The sequence below is a fragment of the Thunnus albacares genome, chromosome 14, assembly GCF_914725855.1.
Source record: "Thunnus albacares chromosome 14, fThuAlb1.1, whole genome shotgun sequence".
NCBI lineage: Eukaryota > Metazoa > Chordata > Actinopteri > Scombriformes > Scombridae > Thunnus > Thunnus albacares.
Window position 1 is genome coordinate 9,151,392 of NC_058119.1, and position 25,177 is coordinate 9,176,568.

The window sequence follows — 25,177 nt, forward strand, 5'->3', positions numbered from 1 at the left end:
TCCCACTGTCTCTGTGCTCACTGCTCTCAGCAGATTGAGTTACCCATTCTTAAGCCCCCCAGAAAACAGCTGTTTCACCTTTCACACTGAGAGATGCCTGAACTTCTTCAAAAACATACTCTGCATTAAAATGTGCTTCAGCACGACAGTGTGTAACCTCACTCGAGGCTCGACGTCTCCAGTCAAGGTTAATGAGACCATTACAGATCTGCTCTACTTACAGTATTTTTGAATGTTCCACCAAGCTTCCTCAGATAATCATTAACCGTGAAATTTTGCCTCACTAACCACACATCCCAAAACTGATTTAGCTGTATTATGTATTTAACCTCTCTCTGTGGTAACGCAGGCCAATGTATAATTGAAATGCCCCATGTTGCTGTCAGTTTCGTTTTGATGTTATAGCCTTTTTTATAAAGAAGATGCCTTTTTCACAGTATGTGGATAGTAGCCCTTGCCCTTTTTTCATGAGGTGTTTTATCGGAAAGACAAGTCTGTCATCACCTCTGCCTCACCACAAACAGGCACACACACAAAGATGCACACACTCACACAAGCATGACCGCATGTCACCACTTTAGGGCAAGCTTTTATCAACCTGGGCTGAACATTGATCCCATTGATTGCCTAAAGCCCTCCTTCCCTTAGCGACAGGAGTGTTTCTCCCCAGGCTGCCCTAATGGACACGATATTTCATCCACACCCACGGGCCAAGTTGTTGTATATAGGTCATGGTCACATACTGTATGTGGGAAGATACTGAGATATAGGCTAATTTACTGTATATAGATATATATGGAGATATGTGACCTGAAATAAAGTTTTAGAGCACTTCGGTGCTTTAAAACTTTAATAAGGACATTCAGCGCAGGGCTTTTTGAAGATTTTCAAGGCATTTTTGTAGTGTGGAATGACAGGAAGGCAGAAAAGAGGCATTATTTGACATGACAGTCCAAGTCATCCATTTTGCAACCTTTGGCAAATTGTCAACACCAAGTTATGTTTGCAACTTGTGACATGTTATAGAAATGTATTGACAAAAAGCTTTCCTCTCAAGTCGACACTGTCTCCCTCACTGTGCGTGGGTATTTGGATTCCTGGTGGCCTCATATGCATTGGACAGCCCTCCTACCACCATTTGACCTCATGCCTCACAGAGCATTTCCCCTCAGTCCACTGTCCCTGACAAGTAGGCATTCCTCAGATGTTTAACTTTGCGTTGCCTCCATATAGTTAATTTATTATTCATGCTGATCTGTGATTTGCCCCAACGTTGATGCCACAGTGACAAGAACCATCATATTTACATAGAATGCTCTACATGGCATTGTTGAAATGTCTAAACCTTGTGCAGAAATCTTTTTTGTGAATGTCAATGCTGAATCCCTGCTGAGGTTTTTCTTTTGTTGTCTCCTGAATCCTGGTTTTTCTCTCCAGCTTTAGCCTGGATTAGGGAGTGTTTGCTCAAGGCACTGCTTTGCGTGTGCAAAGCTCTGCTCCTGTCAATGTCCTAAACACACACACAGTTCTCCATCTTATATTAGACTAATATTGACTGTATTATTATGCTACCACTATCTCTATGATTTTATCATTTATTAAACTGTATTTTGAGGGTTTTATTTAGCATTGTATAACGAATGTCAAATAGAATACTTTTTATGTTGACACAGAAATTTGCACTAATCTTGTAATGCTTAAAACTAACAAAAGTCCAAAGCCCTGTTAGTGGCCCCTCTAGTGTTCATTAAATTGTTAATTACACCCCACAATCCTAATCTGCTTGAAAGAACTAACAACATAGTGGCAACTTTGACTTTTCTGAAGCCTTACTAGAAGTGGGGCTAAAAATTTCAATTAGTTAATCCTTTTCAGATCATTATCATGGTTAGAAATTGAATTGTCATTTAATGTCTTCACTGGAGAAGTGTAGAAGTTACAAGTGCATTGAGTGTGTTGGTCTGAGAGCTGTGAATGTCTAATCTGGCCATTACTATTTGAGATAACTTGTCAGAGATCAAAGTGTTTATCAAGATGGAAAGTCTGATCAGATGGTGGCACGAGACAGAAGGTCAGGGGTCACCGATACTTTTAGCAGTCATCCCCCAGGAATCATGAATATTCTCTCAAAATATGACGCCAATCTTGCTGTTATTGTTGAAATACTTGTTTTGGATTGAATTGTTGGACTGTTTAATGGATATCTTTAGGCCCTGCTGGAAAAATACTGATTTCTAAATGATATAAACCTTGAGCTGTTGGTCTCTTTCTGATCAACAGCTTATATAAATCAGTCGGTTGGTCTGTCGTTCCCAAACATTTCAAAAACTGCTTATGTTCCAGTAAAGGACACAAATTCTCTGGCGACAGACAACATCCTGGTAGCCTACTGGTCTAATGCACATACAATTTAAGCCCTTTATCCTGGGTTTGAATGTAGCCAGGAAACTTTGTCACATGTCAACCTTCCTTCCACGCTGCCCAGGCAGTCATCCAATGAAAGCACTTTGCAGTTAAAACAAGAACAAAGGTCAGTTTGACTGCTATATTACTCAACTAAAGACTAGTTTTGCTACAGAAGCATCAGCAGATTAACCAAATGTAGTAGTGTGAGACATGGGCTGGTGGTGAATTCACTAAAAGGGATACAAGACCAAGTTTCACATGTTTTTTGGTAGTCCTGAGGGTCAGCATTATGTAGGTGTGTGTGTGGTAGGATCACAAATTCATCATGTTGAAATAGAAAACAAAAAAGATTACTTCAAGGTTTTGTTTTATCACAAGTACAAAATTCTAAATAATATCAAATAATATTCAGCAAAGACATTGTCTATATCCACAATAATACTTTGTTTTACATGTTTACTACTTATCGATACACCTTATTGGTCTGGTTCCTTTTTGTTATTCTTATTGATTCTTTTCCATTATTAAAGAATTGCTTTATTAAAGATTTATTATTTTTAAAAAGAAAAAAAAACAGGATTAGAAAAGATTTTGATTGATATTTTAAATATAACTAAATATATAAATAAGAGTAATGTTTATGTGTGTGTGTGTGTGTGTGTGTGTGTGTGTGTGTGTGTGTGTGTGTGTGTGTGTGTGTGTGTATGAATATGTATACATAAACACACATTTTTTAGATGATGATCCCTCAAATATCAAACACTTGTGACAATGTTATGGCAGGATATTTTGCAGTTTAACAATAAACTTTATTGTCCAAAATGACATCAGTGCAGTGAAATAGTTAACTTCACTGGAAATTTAATAATTATAAATAACTATAACAAAAAAAAACACAAATAGAACAAAATCGGGCTCTACTAGTGAGTATTGTGGGAAACAGGATGATGTGTGACTGTCTGGGTCAGAGAGGGTCAAATTCTCCAGAGCTGTATTTTTATTTGGTGTTTATTTACTTTTTAAATCCCAGTGCTACCACTACAAGCCAGAGGTCCCAGGGTCTTATCTAGAGTGAATCCATTTCAAATCTCCAGTGGACCCCTGCTGCTCTCTGTAATCAGCATCAAAGCTTGACCATGGTCAATCCATAAAGCATTTTTACATGATTAAATAAATATTTGGACTCAATAATATACATTTATATTCTGTCGAAGCAAAAGTAGTGATTCGATAAAGATGTGGACAAGTTGATAGATTCCTATTTTCAAAAATCAATCAGTGTATTAATAATGATTTTCACAACTGTCAACACAGAAATGTGTTTAGAAGCACAGACATTGATGTGATGTTAAATGTGTGTTTAATTCTGATCTTTCTCGCTCCATCCAACTCCAGAGCATCAAAACTATTTCGGGGTAGATGACAATCTGGGACCTGTGGCAGTCAGCGTCCGCAGGGAGAGGCTGGATGATGGGAAGGAGAAAGAAGGCATGCAGTACAACTATCGGGTCACCTTCAGAACCAGTCAGGTAACTTTAATACATGATGTTCACGCTTTCTGCCCTGATTATTGTTGTAAATCAGTAAAGAACTATTACAGATGCATGGCAGGAGAAACCAGCATGATTTCTGTTGCTCTATTAAAGTATTGCCTACTACCCAGAACATGCTTTTAAAGGGTATTTCTCATATATTGCATTCAGCAAGACATGTTAAGGTCACTCAGCTCAGGGCTCAGTCAAGCAGTACAAGAGTGCAGTAATGCTTCAGTACGCCTGAAAACAAGAGGAGGCTTCTCACAGCTCTGCCTTCCTAAATCTGTTCCTAGCACCCTAATATGTCCTCTGATTCTGTACCAGTTGGCCAGTCATGCAGACACTGGTGCAGTCTATCAGTCAGTGTGATCGCCCTCGCCTGCTCTCACTCTCACACACCCACGCGCAGACACATATGCACGCGCATGCACACACAACATGATTAATCCACAAACTGAGATGCACAGTCCCACAGTCCCTGGTGGTACAGAAACCTCTCCTTGATTGATGCTGGGTGGTCTCATCCACTGAATAATTCAGGTGCAACAGATGCATCAGGCAGGGAAATGTCACTGATATCCAGTGCCATTCTTGGTTTTAAGCACCACTCCCACGATAAAACAATGTATCTGGGTCATGCTAGCCCCGCAAGTAGCACGCAGACAATGTTTGAACTCCCCAACCACTGGAGTGTCTATTTGCATTTACTCTTATCATTTAGCCTCGGTACTCTCTGCCTCTCTGTCCCACTCTCACTCTCCCTTCCACTCTCTGTTAAGTAATCTGCTTTTTAGTATGCCTCTCTGTTGGACAGTCATCGACCATTGACGTCCACGTCCACAGGCTGTGCGGATGGAAATGGGATCTGTGTGCGTAAATGTGTCTGTAATATTCCAAACAACAACATGGGGTTACAGAGTGGGTGTTTTAAAACTGTATGGTTCAATGTTTACTGGCACATTAATGATTTTAACAGTAAAATACCACTTAACATCTGATGTTAAGTTAGCCTATCTTAATTATTTAGAATGTGAGTTCCTAATGCTGTAAAATGGAGCCATAATGGAGCCATTGCCCTAAATAATATGGCCTAACACAAACGCGAATTATAACTGGCTCACACAGCAGCCAGCGAATCAGCCTGATTCATTTTAGAAATACAACACAATGGCTCAAGCCATAAACAGTAAAACTGAAATAAATCAAAGGGTCACAGACATATTGACTTACATGGTAAGAGTGCACACACAGACCTAACCGTAATACGTTGTACAAGGGTACACTTGAACCTCAGAAGACACCCGTCAGACAGACAGACTTAATTAACAGATTGAATCTTCACCATTTGTGTCTCCTGTCAGCTGACCACGCTCCGTGGAGCCATCCTGGAAGATGCCATTCCATCCACAGCGAGACATGGGACAGCCCGCGGCCTGCCACTGAAGGAAGTGCTCGAATACGTCATCCCTGAGCTCAATATCCAATGCTTGAGGCTGGCCCTCAACTCCCCCAAGGTCCCGGAGCAACTCCTCAAGCTGGATGAGCAGGGGGTGAGTACAGACTTCTACTGATGATGATTAAGCAGCACTGGAGCAATCAGAGGATAAGTGTCTTGATCAGGGGCACATGCTGATTGGGAAAATAAGTTTTTAAAGAAATAGTTTGACATTTTGGGAAATACACTTATTTGCTTTCTGTACAAAAGCTAAAGTGTAAAAACGTCAGTGTGAGGTTTTACATAGGCTTATGTGCTGGACTATTATTTGTGGCTGCGCAGTGGTTTACTGGAGTTTTGCTGGCACAACAAGGTTACCAGGCAACCACCTGAGACTTCAGGAAGTCACAGTGTCAGGAATATGTGTCTGGCACATAACCTTCCATAAAATCACATATTGTCATCGGATTAAAGAAGTAAGAATAATGTGTAAATTATTGAGCTTTAGAGGTGTTGGTAGGTAGATTTTATTAACTTTGGATTGAACCAGGCTAGATTTCCCCCGTTCTCAGTCATTATGCTGAGCCAAGTTGACCGGCTGTAGCTTCATATTTGTCTTTTCATCTAACTTTTGGCAAGAAAGCATATAAACGTATATATTCCCAAAATGTCAAACTACTGCTTTAAGGAAGGAAAAACCTTTCAGTCTCACCCACACAGATTTTCCAATTGTGTTATTTTGGAGCCATCACTGCCACATTGTGAGCAGTGTTTTAGAAAAAAAGGAAGGATGTACTATTACTATTAATATCATGCTATAGATTTCATATTTCAGGCATGTGTCTATGCTTCAGACATCTGCGTCAGCTATAGAAGGAATCTGGGAAGGAATTAACTTCAAATGGCAGGAACCTTTGTCCCATATGTGGGCTGCTTATTTTAGATGAATACTGGCTCCCGGTTGGAGGCATAAGACAGTCAATATCACGCTCAAAGAGAATCAATATGAATCCCACACTCTGTGTAGCCAGCAACATTTTTTTTGACACACTTTTCTGCTGATAGGATACTCAGACACAAGCCACCTCACTTTTAACAATTTAGTTCATCTGAGAGCCAGTGATTTGGTATTCTGCCTGGATGGCGGAGGTTGTCATCTTGCATTATCTCTGAATAAAATGGCTATTAGTGATATGGGCACTCTATATTCACAGGTGTCAGAGATGGATTCATTGTATGATCTTAAGGCCTTTAATTTATAATATAATGAAACAGCAAGATGGAAAGGAGCGTGGGTGGCTTTGCCAGTGGTGCACTGCTTGTCTTACTATCAGAGAATTGGCTGCTTATTAGTGTAATTACATTCGTTAGCATAAGCCCATCCTTCCAATTGACAGGGGACAGGCTCTTATAATAGAATGTGTCAGCCGTGTCCCTCTTGTATATTAAGATTTTGTTACACACACAAACAAGAGCAGTGTAGTGGCCTCTCTAAAGCAAGTTAAATGCACTTAAGATGATGACAGACTTTGTGTTTCTAATTATTGCAAAGTAACTTTGTAAGTGCTCTAGGAAGTTCTTCCTGCCAGATATTAAGGAGCTGATATCGCGTGCGGGAGTTTGTTCACCTGCCATCCAACTCCCCATGCCTTTGCTATGAGAGACAGTCTGCAGATAAAGACTTCGATATAAGACTGAAACTGACACATAAGGGAGGGGGGAAAAAAGCGATAAAGTAATCTAAGAAACCTTCTCTACTCTCAAACAACTTTGAGAGGAGGAGAGCCCAGACGAAGTGGGGCTTAAAGCTCTTCCAACTGGCACTCCTCCTCATAGACCTCAAACCAAATGCCCAGTGGCAGCCAGTTTTATATTTGGACATCAGTATTTTTGTACACTCCTGTTTTAATCATTAATGTTATGCTTGCTGTGCAAATGTTTAATATGTCAAGCACCCTGCAATCTACTCTTTAACCAAGCTGGACTTTCACCGCCCCTCTTATGTGTTTATGCGTGGAAGCTAATATTGGACAGGAAGAGCTGCAACTGAGAAAACTAGAGTGGTCTGTCAGGCCTGTTTTGTTTGAGTGCATAATTTTTTCTTCTACGTTTAGAAAGCTTTATCTGGGGAATATTTGTGTGTATGCACAGCTATGTGGAATTGTTAGTCCTCTGTTTGTTTGTGCGTGTGTGTATATGCGTGTCAAAAGGCTTTTCTTGTTGCCGTGAACAGAAAGCACGCCTGGTGAGTGAGAGTATCCTGGAGCAATATAGCCATCACAATATCCTGATGATCAGTTATACAGAAAGAATATCTCTGAAAGCAGTGTTGTAGACTGTGCTATAATGGCCCTGGATGTAAGAGGAGAACAGAGCATATGTGAATGTATTTAAAAAAAAAAAAAAGCTATTGATATGAAATGTATATCTGCTGTTTCCATCTAAAGACTAAAAGCTGTAAAATAACTGCAATCTTGTTTAATAGAAACACTTTCTCAGTTACTATTAGTTTCAGAATTCAAAATGTAATTTTCAGTTTTAATTTCTAATTCTTGATAATATAAGAAGGGATCCGATAAAGATTAAGGCTTACCTGCAGGTGTGTGCTGGCATCTTAGAAAATGTAACCAACAAAATAGTGTTTGGTGATAGTAAAGACAACATCGACGAGGTCAGAGAAGGGCCGCTAATCTTTCCTTCTCAATAGTGTTGAACAAATTACCTTCTTCCTCATCTAGAAAGCTGTTTTCAGTGCACGTCTTGTCTTTGCCGCCATTGTTTCTGCCCTGTGTCATAACATGAGCATGGATATAAAGACAAAATCACTTCAGGTAAATAAATAAATAAATGCATGACATTGCCTGATTGCCAACGTCGCTCTCCAATTTTCGCAGTGGTCTTTTGATAGTCAACGGGTTAAAGCCTTTGCAGAACCGTAAATCACTCCTGATGCCTACAGCGACACCTTAACTCTGTAGTGTTATTCAGGCTTAAGTGAGATTTGTTCCACAGGCTCAAGAGAGTAATCTACCACCTACTGAGGCTGTTATTGCAGCACCAGAACTCGCCTCTCCCTTATGTAAATCAATCTCCTCTCATGATATTGAAACTTGAGGATTAACTGCTGAAGTTATGTAGTGACCGGAATTTTTTCCCCTTCATTTATTTCCTATATCTACACTCCTTTGTTCCTCTTTTTAGATTGCAATAGTTGTTTGTGCAGCGTTGCATGATGATGGTAGCTGGTAGCAAGGTTTTTTGAAGCGATATTTTGGATTTGTGCTGCATCAGGACACTGCAATGAAGACAGATGTCACAGTGATGTTGTGTGTTGTGTTAGGACACTGCTGTGTCATCATCTCATGGCCACATTGTAGTCTGTGGGGACCTCAATACCAGGACAGGATGAGAACCTGACACTCTCAGCACACAGGGGAGACAAACACTAACCAGGAGGTGGAAACATCCCCTCTCCAATATGCCACCCAGACAAAACTATGATAAAGTAACAAACAAACATGGGACACAGCTCTTACAGCTCTGTCGTTTGATGGGTCTGTACATAGTCAACGGTAGGCATCGAGGGGACTCCTACAATAGGTATACCTACAGCTCATCTCTGGGTAACAGTACAGTAGATTATTTAATCACTGACCTCAACCAGGGGTCTATCAGAACGTTTACTGTCAGCCCACCATCACCCCTGTCAGACCACAGCAAAACCACAGTTTACCTGAACAGATCAACATGCACTCATGGAGTATCAAAGTCAACCAAACTACATGCTATTTAAAAAGAACGTTAAAAATGGAAGGAAGGTAGTGTGGAAACCTACCGAAAAGCTATTAGGCAACAACAAGTCCAATCACTCTTAGTCCAGTTTCTGGAAAAAAACCTTTCAATGCAATAGTGAAGATGTAAACAGGGCAGTAGAAAACCTTAATGATATATGAACTTTCAGCCTCTTTAACAAACAAAAAGGCCTCAAATAGAAATGCCAAAAAAACTAACAACAATGACAAATGGTTTGACAATTAATGTACAAACCTCAGAACTTCAGCAATTAAGGAACCTATCAAACCAAAAACACAGAGACCCAGACAACCAGAACATACATCTTCACTATGGTGAAACATTAAAACAGTATAAAAAGACCATAAGGAAAAAAAGGGACCATCATGTTAGAAACCAGCTACATGCTATTGAGGAATCCATAACAACAAACCACTTCTGAGAGAATTGGAACACTCTAAACAAACAAAAACATGAGGACCCACCCATCCAAAGTGCAGATGTATGGGTAAACCACTTCTCCAATCTCTTTGGTCAAATAGAGAAGAATAAACACACACAAGATAAACTGCAAAGTTTAGAGTCAACTATAAGAGGTTATAGGAACCTCCTAGACTCCCCAATTGAACTAAAGGAAATACAGGAGAAAACAAAGTCACTCGAAACCAAGAAGGCCTGTGGTGTTGATGGCATCCTAAATAAAATGATAAAGTTCAAAGACCTCAAATTCCAATTGACTATATAAAAACTCTAACATCATCCTTAGCTCTGGGATCTTCCCCAATATTTGGAACCAAGGACTGATAATGCCACTCCACAAAAGTGAGAGAGATAAATATGACCCCAGTAACCACCGTGAGATCTGTGTCAACAGCAGACTCGGGAAAATCCTGTGTGGTCATAAACCATAGACTCCTACTCCTTACTTAAAATAATGTGCTGAGCAAATCCAATATTGGCTTTTTACCAAATTATCGTACAACAGACCATATCCTCACCCTCAGCACTCTAATTGACAACCTAATAAGCAAAAACAAAAGCAAATCATTCTCCTGCTTGGTTGACTTCAAAAAAGCTGTTGACTCAATTTGGCACAAGGGTTTGCTGTATAAACTGTTAGAAAGTGATGTGCGGGGGAAAAACCTATGACATCATTAACTCAGTGTATGCAAACAACAAGTGCGCTGTCAAGATTGGCAAAAAACACATAGACTTCTTTCCTCAACACCGGGGCGTCAGACAAGGATGCAGCTTGAGTCCAATCCTGTTCAACATGTACATCAATCAAAACTGGCGAGGGCACAAGAACAGCCTGCAGCACCTGGCATCAGCCTCGCAGACACAGAAGTAAAATGCCTATTGTTTGAAGATGATCTGGTGCTCCTGTCTCCAACCAAAGAAGGGCTACAACAGCACATTGATCTTCTGCACCAATTCTCCCAGATCTGGGCTTTGACAGTGAATCTAACCCAGACAAAAATTATAATATTCCAAAAAAGATCCAGCCTCCAGGACCACAAATATAAATTCTTTCTAGATACCATTGCTCTTCAGCCTAAACATCAGCACCACAGGTAACTTCAACAAAGCTGTGAATGACCTGAGAGACAAGGCAAGAAGGGCTTTTTACACCGTCATAAGGAACATCAAGTTGGACATCCCAATTCAAATCTGACTTAAAATATTGGACTCCGTTATAGAAACTATTTCCCTTTATGGTTGCAAAGTCTGGGGTCCACTCACCAACCAAGATTTTACAAAATGGAACAAACACCAAATTTAGACTCTGCATGCAGAATTCTGCAAATCCATTCTCTGCATCCAACATAAACGCCAAATAAGAAGAATTAGGACAATACCTACTGATTATAAAACTTCAAAAGAGACCATTAAATGTTATGATCACCTAAAGAAAGTGACCTTAACACACTCCTTAACAAAGCCCTCATATACAGAGAGACCTTAGAGAGAAGCCCCCTCAGCCAGTTGGTTCTGGGACTCTATTCACAAACACAAGCAGAGCCCCCAGACGGAAACCCCATTAGACTTAACCAAATCATAAGAAAACAAAAATACAAGTATTTGACACATTTGCAAGAATCAACCAAAAACCAGAGCAAACTGGAATGCTATTTGGCCCTAAGCAGAGAATACTTAGTGGCAGATTACCTGACCACTGTGACCAATCCAAAACTAAGGAAATCGTTGACCACGTACAGACTCAGTGAGCACAGTCCTGCCGTGGAGAGAGGCCACCACAGGCAGACCTGGCTTCCCAGAGAAGACAAACTATGCACCCACTGCATACAGCAGGACGTGGAAACCCAGATGCACTTTTTAACCACCTGCCAACTATACCAAGACATCAGAGACATATACTACCCATAGATTACAACTACCCAAAAAGACTTTAAAAATATGGCAAATAAGAAAAAAACGTCCATATCTGCTGGGCGAAATACAGCAATGTTCAAACACAGCAGCAAGATTTGTGAACTGTTGTGACCGGAAAAGGGTGTCCGATGTAATACAACCACCATGAAGACTGTTAATAACCTGTGTACTCCTGCACTGACCATCTACATTGTGCTGATCTCTGTACATAGACATACTTACTGTACACACATACAAACCAAATACTGTATCTTTAAATACATTAATTTAAAAAACAAAAAGTTGCAGTGTTTATATAGTGGTCATTTATTTTTATTTCTATTTTTGACACATTAAGTGTCTTTCCATCTTTTTTTCTTTTTTAGGTTTTTTTTGTTTTTCTTTTTTAGTTTTTTTTGTTGAGCTCCAGCACTGGAGCGATACTGTAGCATAAAAGGAACATTGGTTGAAGATAATATAGGGATAGACAAATTTACTGCTTTATTTTAGCAATTTGTGCTCAGTGGAGTATTTTAGCTAATCACAGATCTGTCAAATGGGATATAGCTGTTTTTTTATGGATCCTCTACCTTATCAGAAACTGATGCCACCAAAAGACACATCAAAGGTGGTTACACAATGAGTGACACCACAGGAGCCTTACTCATGCATGTGTTGTATGTGCTGATTCTCAGCCAGTGAAAAATTCCCACCAAAGGGCAATGTGATTGTCCTGACCATTGGCCGGTCTGTTAAGAGGAGCATGAGGTTAAGTGAGCCCATATAATGCAGGATGAAAAAAGGAGGACCACATCATAGCACATCATGCCATTTTCACTGGGCTTGATGGTATAATGGCTTTCCGTCACTGCAGGAGCTTTAGTACAAAGCAGACTGCCTGATAGAGGAAGTCACCATGACAACAGTGTCAGGAGCACCACGGGAACTGATAACCTGTAAGGGAGGAAAAAGACAATCCCAATTTGTTTCTGTATATAGATCATTTGTTGGTTTTCACATTCAGAGGCACCTTTTTCGTTTTGCCGTATTGACATATTGACCTGGAGTCAAGATCAAGGTGCTGTCCCCAGCTGTGAATATTGAGCAACAGGTGCCAAACACAGGGTTGCTTTTTTTTTCATTCATTTTTTCCCTGTTGACTCACTTTCTTGGCCAGCATCAGGGAGCTGTAAGCCATAAAAGATTCATGTTGGTGGAGAGGGCTTTCACTCTCACCGTGCAGGAAGAATCACTCCGGATGTTTTATTTCTTCCTGTCTCTTCACAGGACAAGTTCATATCAGACCTGTCATTTCTAGATAGTATTAATGCTCAGAGTAAAAATCTGCAAGATTTGGCTGGCTTGTCTATGAATACTCCTTTTTACTGTATTCTCTGTTGAATAACAGCTGAATCAGTATTATTAGTGGGGTGTTGGAAAGATTTTTCCATCTCTTTTGCCATCTCATGCCTGTTACTAGTATTTCACATCTACGGTGAAGACTACAAAACAAAAATATTGTATTAAAATGCTACTGTTTGCAGCTCGTAGAGTTTTCTGCTATAAACCAGGGTGATACTGCCTTATGTCTCTAATTTACTCCTTGTTGCGCCACAGCTGCTCTTAAGTAGCAGCTATTAGCTCGGCTTGATTTATGCTCTGCTCCGAGCTCCTGAGAGTTCATAGCCTGGCTTTATAAAAGGGGATTTCAGCTCTCTCCTAGAAGGGTTATGAAGGCCTTCACATTAGCTGTGACATGATGGAAAATGGGCACTCACATGCTTTGAGTGCATAATGTACAGTATGCATGAGTGTGGTGTGTGTGTGCTACAGGAAATGATACTTACTCACTGAGTGTCTGTGTATGTTCCTCATTCCAGCTAAGCTTCCAGCACAAGGTGGGAGTGCTTTACTGTAAGGCGGGCCAGAGCACAGAAGAAGAGATGTACAATAACGAGAGTGCTGGACCGGCACTTGAGGAGTTCTTGGATCTGCTAGGCCAGAGAGTTCGCCTCAAAGGCTTCACCAAGTACAGAGCTCAGCTGGATAACAAGAGTGAGATAAAACACGCATCACACTCACCAAACTAAACATTCACAGAGTGCAAGCCCACACATTTTTAATCCTGCTGAGTGCAGATGCTCTGTTCTGTTTTTTTTAAAGCCTGTGTATCTTTAATGTCTAGACACATGTTTGATTACATCATCAGATTATCTAAAACAATGGCCATTTTTCATGAACCATGAGATCTTGACCGCCCTGTCCTGTGTTACAGCGGACTCTACCGGCACACACTCTCTCTACACCACCTACAAGGACTACGAGCTGATGTTCCACGTGTCCACCATGCTCCCCTACACACCCAACAACAGACAGCAGGTCAGTAAACTCCACACCTCACACTCTATCCCCTCCCAGCAGACCACCATGTTTGCCTGTCTTTGTGGTGAGCCTGTGTCTAATAGTGGTAATAAGTCCCTGAGCAGCTTCCTCTTTTAGGATATCTTCAATCCAGGCTCCTGTCAATCTTTCCCAGAGGCTCATTCTGCCACGGTAATGACCTATCAGTTGAAAGCATGAGCATTGCCATGGTAACTGTACCCCATAGTAGGATTTTAATCAATGTATCCCCAGGGGCTGGACCTGACGTTATATTAGATGTGCCTCTATGTCTGTCTGCGCTAACAAGTGGAATTAAGTGGATGTAGTGGTGGACTGGTGAGCAATGGCCCGATAAAGCAGTGATTACACAAGTTCACCATCTCAGTCTCTACACTGCTATTATGGAAGTACTGTTTTGAGCCCATAAAAAAACCAGTGCAACCATGCAGAGATATTAACAGTGCATAAACCAGAGAAGTGAGTGAGTGAGCGAGTGAGTGAGTAAGTGCGGGGAGTAGAGCAGGAGCCACCGCAGAGACCTAATCTTTCATGTGCATCTAAAAATGTCTGATTGCCAGGATTTTCGGGAGGGGGGGTTGGGGGATGGGGGGTTCTTTCTCTTTTCTTTTCTCCTCCTCCAATTGTATGTTAGGGAGTGAGGTTTTTTAATTTAATCCCCGGCGGTAATCTTCCAGCACGCTGAAGCAGAGCTCGCCCCACTCATCCCTTCATCCTTTCCAATTCACCTCTGCACCCTCTAATCCTGCTTGTTTCGGGCTCTTGTTGACCCTTGCTGACAACTTTATACCAACCATTCAGTGACTATCTGCACAATCCAACAACACAGGCAGTCTAAATTAGGTTTGTGGGAGTATATCTCCTTCACCCAAAAAAAACTTAATCCTGGTTTTGGACATTACAGTTCAGGTTTAAAACATGTGATTCTATCAGTGAGTAAAGCTGCGAACTAGCTTTGTAAAAGGTCTGGTTTCCTGCTTGTAGTGCAGGTACCACAGCAACAGACATCACATATCAAGTTTGAATCTTTTGATTGAAATGTTATGGGGAACAGGGAGAAATCGAATGGATTTGCTACACCTTGAAACTTGTAGGAGACCTTGTTTTCCCTCTAATCTTAGTCTAAAAGAATGAAAGCATTTTAAAATGTGTGTACTCTTACTATATTCACCATTTATGTGATGCATTTTCTCCTTGTAACTTATTTCTTTGTCTTTTTATAGTTATTAAGGAAGAGGCACATTGGCAACGATATCGTCACTATAGTATTCCAGGAGCCCGGGGCCCTTCCTTTTACTCCAAAAAACATCCGCTCTCATTTCCAACATGTGTTTGTCATCGTCAAAGTCCACAACCCCTGCACTGATAACGTCTGCTACAGGTAAATAGAACAAGCATGCGTCACGCCTGCAAGGCTTTCTTAAAGCCATTTCACTCAACATATGAAATTGGTGGCATTGAGTCAAGCCACCAAATATTCCAGCGCTTCATCATGGGATAAGAAGCAAATTAATATCCTCAAGACAATTTAGGGAAATGTGTTTATCTTTTGATGTGCTTCGCATAAATGTCTTCATGCTAAAGTGGCTCTACATGAACTTTTAAGAACACTTAATTTGAAAGAATAATAATAATAGCCTGCTGAGTGCTCTCTGTGGTTTCTGTCATGACTTCATAGTAATGTGCAGGAATCACAAGGCTCTTTTGATCTGTTCAGTGATGATACAGTTATTATCTTCAGAGACACCTTGAAATTATGACTTAGAACTCTCTCCTCAAGTGTTTCTGAAGTCAAGATGACTCTTGTTAATAACATAGCATTTGTTGAACAGAACAAGATTAGGCTGAGCTCCTCTCCTGTCTTTCCACCAGAAATAATTTCCATGAATGTATAATTTCAACACTCTTCAAATAGCTGCTCATTATATGTACAGTTTAATACTCTTGCACTTCTTATATTTTCTCTTTACTGCCGTCATCACAGTGCAATACTTGATTCATTGATTCCATCCTGTTTTCCAGCGTGGCTGTGTCCAGGTCTAAAGACGTGCCTCCATTCGGCCCCCCTATTCCCAAGCTTGTGACTTTCCCAAAGTCAGCAGTTTTCAGGGACTTCCTGCTCGCCAAGGTCATCAATGGAGAAAATGCTGCACACAAATCGGAGAAGTTCCGAGCCATGGCGACTCGTACGCGGCAGGAGTACCTGAAGGACCTGGCAGAAAACTTTGTTAGCACAGCTACTATTGACTCTGCTGTCAAATTCAGCTTCATCACCCTTGGAGCCAAGAAGAAGGAGAAGGTGAAACCCAGGAAGGATGCACATCTGTTGAGTGTGGGAGCCGTCACTTGGAGCGTCCGTGCCCGGGACTTTGGCCAGTCGATAGACGTGGACTGCTTGCTCGGCATATCCAATGAGTTCATTGTGCTCATCGAAGAGGAATCGAAAAATGTGATCTTCAACTGCTCTTGTCGTGACGTCATTGGATGGACCTCAGGGATTATGAGCATTAAGATCTTCTATGAGCGCGGGGAGTGTGTCATGCTGTCTGCTCACGACAACTGCGGAGAAGACATCCGGGAGATGGTGCAAAGACTAGAGGTAAGACCCTTAAAGACTCAGCTGTAATAATCTCTGTCATTTTAGAGGTCTTAATGTCTGCTGAAATAGACAACTGGGGAGACTATCTGATGCCTTGTAACATATTTTATGCCTGTGTCTTGAGTATCAAATGTCTCAAATCATGTCATACCATACAAAGGGAATAAAAGATATTTGGATTGGAGGAATTTCATTAAGGCTCCACATATAAAACATGGCATCCCCATCACAGAGGGAGTAATTCACTTCTGTTTGTATTCTCCGTGGCTGATTAAGGGTTTTCAACTTAGTTTGATATCCAGTTTGTTTCTGATATTGAGAAAGTAAGATTTAAACGGATTAAACCAAGATTGAGCCCAGACTCTAGCTACGTCGGCAATAATACACAAACCTGTGACAGATTAAAACCAACTAATCTAAGATTATAACTAATTTAAGCACCAACAGCATTAGCCAAAAATGACAACACATTTGCTAACCACATTATGATATTAGGAAACCAAAGCAGAGAGACAGCTTAACATTATGAAACCATTCCTGTTACTGTTTATATCTTTGCCTTAGTCTTCACTCTATTTACCTGCTGGTTTGATGGTTTGTTTCTAAGATGGCCAACAGCCAAACATTTGGGTTGGTTGGCACCTTGTAGTAGTTATAGTCCTAATAACTGATAATGAGAAAATACAGCCGTTGCCTGTTTTGAAAAGGAACTGAGCAGCACAGTATATCCTGCATAAGAAGTGGAATGTGGAGTAGTAGTTTGTCATCTTAGATGTCATTAAATCCATAAGAGTTTTTTTTCACATATTAACTGCATGGCATGTGAAAGAAAGTGGCTTTCTGTACTTTAAATGGTGCAGTGAGGCATTTTAATGTTGGGATAGTTGTAGAGTTGTGGTCTTTCTGTGGTGAAACAATACATTCTGCAAATATTACTCTTGCCATTGTAGCTTTACTGCTTACCACAAACCTTGTTATTTTATTTTCATCATTATGTCAGCAGAACCGTTGCTTGCTTAACCTATATCTATCCTGTCAAGTCTCATGTGTTTCTGCTCTACACTGAACTTCCACTATTTTATTTTCTTTCCTTATGTTTCTTCTCTGTCTTTTTCCTCAACACTGTAAATCAATGACTTACAGAATGAACCCAAAACTCGCTTATTTTCCCAACTTTCCTCTCATGTGTCAATCTGGTTGGGTTGGGTTATCCAGCGTTGTGAGTGTCACTTGAATGTGAAACTGTAAAGTGAAGTCAACAGAGTCCAGAGAGGATTATAGACCTCCTGTTGATCGCTTTCTTTGGCTCATCACACAGAATCTGCAGAGGTGTACAGCCAACCGTTTAGGTCACACAGTCACAGATGTTGTCCCACTCTCGATCAGGATAAAGCTTTATGAAAAATCACAGCATTTTTATCAAAAAACAAAGCCAGAGCCACTTCCTGCGGCAGACAGTTCATTTAATGGAATGAAAGATTAGCGGTAATGGGATTTTGGCCCATTCTTGAATTGGTGGATGTCTGAGTGCAGGTACAGGAGGAGGCAGCTTAAACAGGCCACCAACCCAGTTTTGAAGGGGAAGAGAGAAAACACAGACACATTTTTGGGTCTGAAAGACTAAGAATAGCGGACACTTGGCCTCCGACTGCTTCACTCCTATTGAGAGCTACCCACTTCGTCCAAGTTCTCTCATCCCCATTCTGTAGTTCTGCCCTGGCCATCTGTAACACTCCATGTTCCTGGTTACATTGTGTGATTTTGGGGTCAGGTAGGTCTAGAAAAAAATCTCCTGGTTCCTCAGCCCGGACACTGGCATCTTGTTTTTCCTATTCTATGATTTGCTATGATTTGTTTACTGAACCTCTGATCAGGCAATCCTTTGTTTCCTTTAAATAACATAGAGGTTGAATCCCAAAATCCAAACCTGAGCTGTGTATGACCTTATTTCTGCCTGCCTGCCTGCCTGTGTATTCCCCTCCACTTATCCCTCATAGTCCCTCTTTGGCAGCCTCATTAACACTCTTGAAATTTTCAACGCATCCTAGCCAGAAAATCATTGGTTAAGCCAATAACATGAGAGTAATACTCCATTTCCTGCTAAAAACCTGAACAGGAATTTCATTCTTCTGAGGATTATGAAAGACGGAGATAATTACACCTTTTACACATCATCTTTTGCAATGAACCATAAGAGCTTATAAATTAGAGTAAGTAAATTAGAGTAAAAAGAAGAAAACTAAACATGCACACGAGCACAAAGAGTTTTGCTTATCCTAACTACCTCAAACACCACAAGAACCTGAAAAAGTATTTACCATAATTAATCTTAAAAGGACATGGGTGTCATTCAGTGTCTACTCCACTCATCATAAGAAAGGACAGAGCAGGATATATTAGCATTTGTGATTAGCCAAAGGACATCACTTTCTCATTCACTATGCTAATCCCATCTCACATTTACTGTCCACTTATCCACAGGATTTGTGAGGGATATTTTGCAGGAGAAGCTCAGAATAAGTAATAAGCGGGTGGCCATTTGTGTTTCTCACACAGAGAGGGGAGCAGCAGCAGCAGTAGACACATTTGGGTATGAGCTGGCGATGCATACTTCATCCCAAAGGTGTCTGTGTTTTCCTAAATGTCCCAGAGGTTGACTCGAATCATGTTTCATTGGTAGGATTTACAGGCTGCCGGACTTGTGATGTAATGCAAACCAGGGCAGACAGTGAACAGATTGCCCACTGTAACACACAGTGGAGGCCAGTGTGAGAGCACAACTAAAAGCTTTGTGATAACATCCTGCTCCCCAGGGTGTTGCTGAGCTGGGTGGCCACGTGTTCGGCTTTTATGAGACAAGTCATCTTGGCTCGGGTGCCATGTATGCTCTTTTTTTTGTTTTGTTTCCTGAATGAAGTGAAGGCAGCCTTCCACATTTTGTGTGCGTGCTTGTGCTTTTCTTAATGTGCTGAATGCATCAGCAGAGCTGCAATTATAAGCAAATGACAGTATAGATATCAGCTTTAGATTTGAATCATAGAAGACACAAAGAAAGAAAATCAAGAACTATACATGCTTTAAAATAGTTTTCTACATATGTTTGTGTATAGTTTATTACAGTTACATCTTAATAAAACAGCAGATTTCCATGTCAACAACCAAGTATTATACAGAAGAGTTGAAATTAATTAACTGATTTCAGCTTCTCAGTGAAATAATTTGATGCTATATTATAGTAAACTGAATATATTTGGGTTTTGGACTGTTGGTTGGATAAAACAAGGAATTCTAATTCAGCTGGTAAATTATAACAGGCTTTTTTCACTATTTTTTGACATTTATAGGCAAAACAATTAATCAGTAAACCAAGATGATTGGCAGATTAATTAATAATGAAAATAACCATTAGTTGCTGCCCTAAGTTTGTAAGCCTCAATGACCAGTTACAGTATTTTCATTTCCAATTAATCAATCTTGGTTAATGTATACGCTGTTATGTAAGATAGTAAAAATGCCCAAGTTGCTTGTTTTGTCCAACCAATCATCCAAAATTCAACAATATTCAATTTACAAAGTTATAAAGTTACACAGAAAAGCTGTAAATTCTCAATCAGTGTTTAGTATTGTAAGTTTGGCAATTCAATAGATAGAATTGATACATTTTCTGTCAATCAACCAATTTATTTAACGACTTATCATTTCTGCATAAATCAGTACTATTTTTAGGTAAATTCTGATTTAATTTGCTTTATTTTTTCCCTGTTAAGTAAACTGATGCTTTATCACATTAGGTGCCACTGTCCCAGATATTCCTAATGATTCCTGCGATAATCACAAACATAGCCCAGAGGCAATGAGCGTCCCTTGGACTCACCAGTCTGTGCTTCTGTTCTGTGAAGTTAAGTGGAATGACAAGTCTGTGAGTCATACTACCACAGACGAGGTCATCAATGTCAAATCTACTTGAGTCACTGCTTGACAACAGATTTGATGCTGATGCTGTTTGCTTCTTTAGGGCAGCGTTGTAGTTTAATGTCACCAGTCATCAGAGCCCATGATTAGGCTCTGCGTGGAAACATGCACAGCACACACATTCATGCTGCCAGAACTTCATGTCACCTTTCGTAACAAAATAACTGAACAGACTACAAATCCCTCCTAAGAGATAATGAGTGTCCTATTAGATTTGGCCGTTATGTATTTGGGCCATTTGGAGGAGAACCTGGGAACATTAATTTTCTGGATGGACTGAATAAAAGGCCCTGATGAAGGCATTTAGAAAGCTATTATTTAGGCCTAATGAATTTCTGATAAAGGGCGGTTTGATTCATGGTCCCTAATACCCAGGCCAATGTCTTCCTCATACACAGACCATTTACTTCCAGACTTCTCCCCCAGTGAGCTTTTAGGCTTCACTTTTCCCATTTCTCTTGCCCTTGATGGTTTATGCAGAATGATTGTTAAGTTTGTGGGTCATCTCACCAAAGTGCTCCTCTAGTTTTATCTCTTTTTGAAGACTGAATCTTCGAGCTTGTATTAATGGCAGATTGAGGGTGAGTCTGTGACACAATGATACATGTAGTGAAGTCATGAAGTTTTAAAGTTTCCTCTTAGTTTTTTAACTAACCCACTAACATGCCATCCTAACTCCCTGTCTCACTGTGAGGACACGGTGAATGCATTATGGTCCATCATAGTTTTCTCGGGTCCCATCTCACACAGCAGGGTAGGATTTCTGCCAGTGTGAGAATCTGGTGGAGTGTTGACAGGCCATAGTCTGAGTTAATGTGTCCCTGAAGCCAGCTGCCACTCTGACGCAAATAGAGGCAGTCACCCACAACTGAACCAAGACTAATCTGATGGGTGATTAAAGCTCATTGGATGCAGTGTGAGTTTTTTCAGTGGTTGCCACCAAAAAACTTGCCAGTAACTCAGTGCTCCCACTGCAGTGTAGTCAGAAGTGTAAGCTCAGTCACTTTATGCCATCAAGGTGAACATAGATAGGCTACAGTTGCATGTTCTCATCTCTCATTGTTGTGTGTTTCACTTGCATCTCGCTGCTGAACTAAAAAGGGTCGCCCGAACTTCATTTGAACCTGAATTGCATTAAAGCAAAGGATTAGGGAAAGCCACTGCTGAGCAAAGTGAGCAACTTAATTTGCATGCATGTGCATGATTGGACAAGAACCAACTTTAATTTTCATCCAAGCATGCAATTTGAGAAGCACCGACTGTCCAGCAAGTATCAGCATGCATAACTCTTGGACTCCTCAACTCGTGGATGAACTCTTAAGTCTGCAGCACTGTGAGAAAGTGGTGGATGAGATCAGCTGTTAGTTGATGCAGATTATGTGTGTGTCTTTCTTAGAAGTGAGCTCAGTTAAATTGATTCAGCTCTATGGACCAGTCCATTTCTCAGGGGGCCAAATACGATCCAAATTGCCAGTGCTGCACCCACTACTATATTGTGTATGTCCATAGAGATGGGTCTTTTTTAGCTGTCTCTGTGCAGTTCTTAGGTCGAATCAGTTGCTCTGTGATGTACCCTCTTATTAACTTCCATTTTGAAAGGTTCTTTGAATTAGCCAAACAAACACGCTCGTGCAATTCTGCTGAAGGACAGGATTTTTACTCTGCTTCACATGATCAAATTTTATTTTGTGTATGTGTGTGTGTGTTGTCTAGACAACTCACACAGATCTATTAGAAAAGATGCCACTGTACTTTGTTGAAGGCTACTGTTGGAATATACCATTTAGAAAGCTCTTATTAAGAGATATTAAGATCACTCAGCTTCTGGTCTTTTTTCTGTCCATCTTCTACTTTCTTTCCGTTTTCACTGTGTGATTGCATATCGTCTGTTGTCCATTTCATGTGTTACACTTTTTTTTCTACTAAATTGTTTGTAAAATCCTGCTGTCTTCATGTCACTGGAATCAAGAGAAGAGTGATGTACGTGTATTGCAGATAATAATCAAAATGGTTTTGACTCTGGTTCCAGATCACCACCAGAGGCTGTGAAACGTCAGAGATGACTTTACGTCGGAATGGCCTTGGCCAGCTCGGTTTCCACGTCAACTTTGAGGGTATCGTGGCGGATGTGGAGCCCTTTGGCTTCGCCTGGAAAGCAGGGCTGAGGCAGGGCAGCCGGCTGGTGGAGATCTGCAAGGTTGCCGTCGCTACTCTCACACACGAGCAGATGATCGACCTACTGCGCACCTCTGTCTCTGTCAAAGTGGTTATAATCCAGCCTTATGAGGACGGCACCCCTCGAAGGTAACTAACTTACCTTTGTTTTCTTGTTTTTATCTGAATATTAACACTTTGTAACAAGACCACAAACAGAAGATGCTTACAAAACAGAAGCAGACTTTCTATTGTCTCTGAATTTTGGCTGTTGTCCTGTGGTTAGTGAGACAGAGAAGTAGGTGCTCCTCTCAAATGTATGAAGTCATAACAGAAAGGTTTTTTTTTTCTCATTTTTCTTTGCAGCTGGGCTAAATTAGCTTGACATTTGCTCTCATATTTTAGATGATTAGCATGGAGAAATGCTTACACACTGTTTTTGTTGCACAGGGATGATGTTGTTCTCCGCTGATTTCTCTGGAGATGAGGCTCTTTTTGTATTGATGTGGCTTTGTTGGGAGAGAAAGCTCCAGCAGGGCTGTAGAGTCATGCAGACACGGACAGTCAGCGTTTCTCACTAATGATAATGAGAGGAGCATTTTGATTAATGGCTCAACTCTCGCTGCCATTGTCTGATAGCTCACATTTGCGGATTGCTTTTTTCTAACCTCACCCCATCTTCTATTCAGCAATTAGGATGGGAGTGTTTGGCTTTTTAGGACACACACCCATGGGGAGACTCCCATCATTCCCGTGATAAAAAGAAAGAAGCATATTTCAAACGATCTTTTGTGATGTGAAGAGATGAAGGTCTGTGTAAAATGCTTGCTCCGAAAGCACATCTGCTTGTTTTGTCTGTGAGAGACAGGCAGTCCTGTGAAATCCTATCCATCAGTCTTTCACACTCAGATTTTCAACATCTTTGTTGTGCTTGTGCTTCAGGCTGACAGATTTGTATACCAGCAATTTCCGTCACCACAGCAGAATGATTTAACAGTGTGCAGTGAGAACACCTTCACTTAATCCCATTTTCTGTTTGTGATGTTGCAGATAATGCTAATGTTGTTAGCTCATCATTACAATTAAAAACCCGGGGATCAACAAATCACAGTTTGCATTTATTCTGTGTGCATGTTTGTTAACCCAGTGAATTTAACAGATCAACAAAAGCTAAAGAATTTTAGTTAAACACTGGTGGGTGAGGAATCTTAGATTACGTCTAATGTATATTTTTGGAACTTTATATTGATGGCAGCCTCTTCTGAATGAATACTATGTTAAACAGATGTGTGTTTAAGTGTGGCATTATGTCAAAGACTGCATAGTAGGCATGTTTAACTGCGTTTCAACTTTGCGTTCTGGTCTGGCAACAAAGGAGCAACATATTTGCTCCTCCAGATGGTAGGCTAAGATGCCGCGTCTGTGAATCCAACACAGCAGCCTCTCTGGCAGAACCGACGTCTAATCCTCTTACCACGATCTGTGATGATACATGATGATACAATCATAATCGCAGTTCAGGGAAGCAGAAAGCAGACAAAACAAATATCTTCCAAAACTGGTTCTGTGTCGACAAACTCGTGTCCAGCTCCCCGGAGCTGCGGTTACAGGATGGAGGATTTGGTAAATGAAGTGTTTGGCGTGGACTCTGTGCCAGTGTAAGACATCTGGCTTGGTTTGTGTGACACCACTGAAGCCTGTGAAGGTACTTAAGACATGGTTTTAGAAATATACACCAAGCTACATAGCAGTGTGCCCAAAAGCATGCATTAAAACATGCTGTGTGTCCATAATGGATGGTATGATGTGTACTGGACTGAGCTTGACCCATATATGGAGTTTGTTAACAGATGCATCTGGCAGATTAGTAGGTATTACAGTGGAAGACCATACTGGTCAGTGCTGTTTAGCTCTACTGGGAAATTTCCCCTTCTTACTGAAGCACAATTTTTCATCGTCACCTCATGAGAACCAAAAGGCTCCTGTGAATTTTCTCCCAAGGCTCCAACAAATCAAGAGGTGATAGGTCAGGTGAAGAATCTCGAGGGCCCTCGACTCTTTTCGCTGCTGCGTCTTTGAGTTGCTAAAGTGTTGCAGTCAACAATGAGTGCTCCAGTTTCTCCACTATTATCTCAAAGGAAAGGAATTCAGCAGGGGCTTGAAGGCCCCAGTCAGTCCCCCGTGGCCAGAGAGATGGGGGTTAGTCTAACAACAATGGACAAGTGTCTCATGACCTCCAGACAATGTACCCTGGCTCCACACTGCTACTATGACAAGAAAAAATGTTTTCATAAGCACATATTGAGGCTAGATGGAGCAAGTTTCCTTGTTACTGTTTTTATAGTGTCAGAAAATCATTGAGTCTTCTTAAAGGGGACCTATTATGCTTTTCCTTATTTTCAGTCAGTATATAATGTTACATTGTCGGATGTTTATATTAAATATATATTGGCTAAAGTGTCAAATAATGAGGTAAACGTATGTAGAAGTAATCCCTGAGAAAACAGCACC

General features: G+C 40.7%; 1 protein-coding gene across 6 annotated transcripts in view; it reads left to right on the plus strand.

The window, feature by feature from the left end:
- The window catches only part of LOC122996899 (signal-induced proliferation-associated 1-like protein 2), an 87,154-nt gene that overhangs the window by 32,778 nt on the left and 29,199 nt on the right, over positions 1-25,177 (plus strand). For all 6 annotated transcript variants that reach the window (XM_044372691.1, XM_044372694.1, XM_044372696.1 and 3 more), the window contains exons 3-9: positions 3,802-3,935; positions 5,303-5,491; positions 13,422-13,596; positions 13,817-13,920; positions 15,165-15,322; positions 15,964-16,540; positions 22,542-22,816. In XM_044372691.1, coding sequence (XP_044228626.1) covers positions 3,802-3,935; positions 5,303-5,491; positions 13,422-13,596; positions 13,817-13,920; positions 15,165-15,322; positions 15,964-16,540; positions 22,542-22,816 — 1,612 coding nt within the window. The remainder of the gene's footprint in view (positions 1-3,801; positions 3,936-5,302; positions 5,492-13,421; positions 13,597-13,816; positions 13,921-15,164; positions 15,323-15,963; positions 16,541-22,541; positions 22,817-25,177) is intronic.